The sequence below is a fragment of the Cyprinodon variegatus genome, unplaced genomic scaffold (assembly GCF_000732505.1).
Source record: "Cyprinodon variegatus isolate N-32 unplaced genomic scaffold, C_variegatus-1.0 Scaffold435, whole genome shotgun sequence".
Lineage (NCBI taxonomy): Eukaryota > Metazoa > Chordata > Actinopteri > Cyprinodontiformes > Cyprinodontidae > Cyprinodon > Cyprinodon variegatus.
The window spans coordinates 351,695-353,120 of record NW_015150888.1 but is presented as its reverse complement, the minus strand read 5'-3'; the positions used below and the strand labels follow the sequence as shown (position 1 = coordinate 353,120).

Here is a 1,426-nt window from a genome sequence, read left to right as displayed (position 1 = left end):
TTTTTACTTCCATTTACAACGTGTTCTTTGCAACAATATTGGAACAAAATGCACTCCATACAGCTCCTGGGTATTAGAAAAAAGGGAAATGGAAGATCTAATCTATTAAATGTAAAAATCTCTCAACCTGCAGGTGCATTAAGGCAAAAACAGATTAAAACCAGGAAGAGAGAGAGAGAGCATCATGAAATGACTCACCACACAGGAGGCTTCATACTGTTTCCCCAACTTTGGCCGCAGGAAAGCACTGAAATGACATTAAAATGATTGGAAATCAGATTAGACAGAGCAGGGAGGTCTGCTTCTGCTGCCCTACTTTGTTTTGATGCAAATATCTCATCCAGGTGCGGTACCCTGGATCAAAACATCACCTCCTTTATTGATTAAACAAAAAACACTTTACATCCGAAACCAGATGCATCCAACCAATGACAAAATAGAAGGAGAGAAAAAGAAACACCTGTTATGTGTGACACTAACCTGGTCTGCCTCCAGAGGAAGGTCTGGATGGGGAATGGTACTCCCTTCCCGCATTCCGGTTCATTTTCATCCAAGCTTTTCCTCTTCACCATTTTCCTCGGATAGGTCCCTGCAGCAGCAGTTCCAGGTGATCCACGCAGACCCTGTTCCTCCCCGCTTCCCTCACGACATGATTGGGTTCACCCTGCGTAAAATGGCTGCAAGTGTCGATCGGCGGCTGGAGAAATTGAGTGGGAGAGAGAGAGGGAGAGAGAGGGAGAGCAGACGGACGGGGGAGGAGGAAGAATAAAGGTTGGGGGAGAGAGAGAGAGAGCGATATGATTTTTTTTTTTTCAGCACCTCGGTCAGCGCACAGAGGCTGCTGCTAATTTACCGCAGGAATGATGTTTTCACCTTAGTCTGAGTGAGATTTCTTAGAAATGTGCGTCTTTATTCCCATTTTGACAACAATGCATCTGTGAGCATCAACAGGTTGGATGCTGACCTGGAAAAACACCCAACAAGCCTGACTCCTCAATTTGTGGAAGCCACAGTCTAGGAATTATTCTATTTATTTTATTTCTATACGGCCAATTTACTTTAAAATTCACCAGATCATACAGTGAAATTGATTCATAGTGTTCTATCTAAGGAAAAAAACAGTTGATTGCATCGACTTATTGACTCTTCAGCAATCCCTCACACTAATCATGCTTGTAGCGACAGTGGAGAGGAAAAACTCCCTTTCAACAGGAAGAAACCTCCAGCAGAACCAGGGTCAGTGTGAGCGGCCATCTGCTGAGGCCGACTGGGGTTCAAGGAGACAGAAGCAGAGATACAAAAAGCAGCTGTAAAAGGCGGCCCCGTCCAGGAAACACACAGCCAGGCAGACGAGCTCCAATGCAGCTCCCATGTCAAAGGATGAAGAGAGCAGATCCAGCCAGTCACAGCCAGAGAAACAGGACTA

The 1,426-nt window shown here is 45.2% G+C and overlaps 1 protein-coding gene across 1 annotated transcript in view; it reads right to left on the bottom strand.

Annotated features, from left to right (window-relative positions):
- unc80 (unc-80 homolog, NALCN activator) overlaps positions 1–683 on the bottom strand; it is an 88,546-nt gene extending 87,863 nt beyond the window's left edge. The window contains exons 1-2 of the mRNA XM_015388797.1: positions 481–683; positions 199–247 (exon numbers count right to left, since the gene is read on the bottom strand). Of these exons, the coding sequence (XP_015244283.1) occupies positions 199–247; positions 481–572 (141 nt within the window). The 5' untranslated portion in view covers positions 573–683. The remainder of the gene's footprint in view (positions 1–198; positions 248–480) is intronic.
- Positions 684–1,426: the final 743 nt, after the last annotated feature.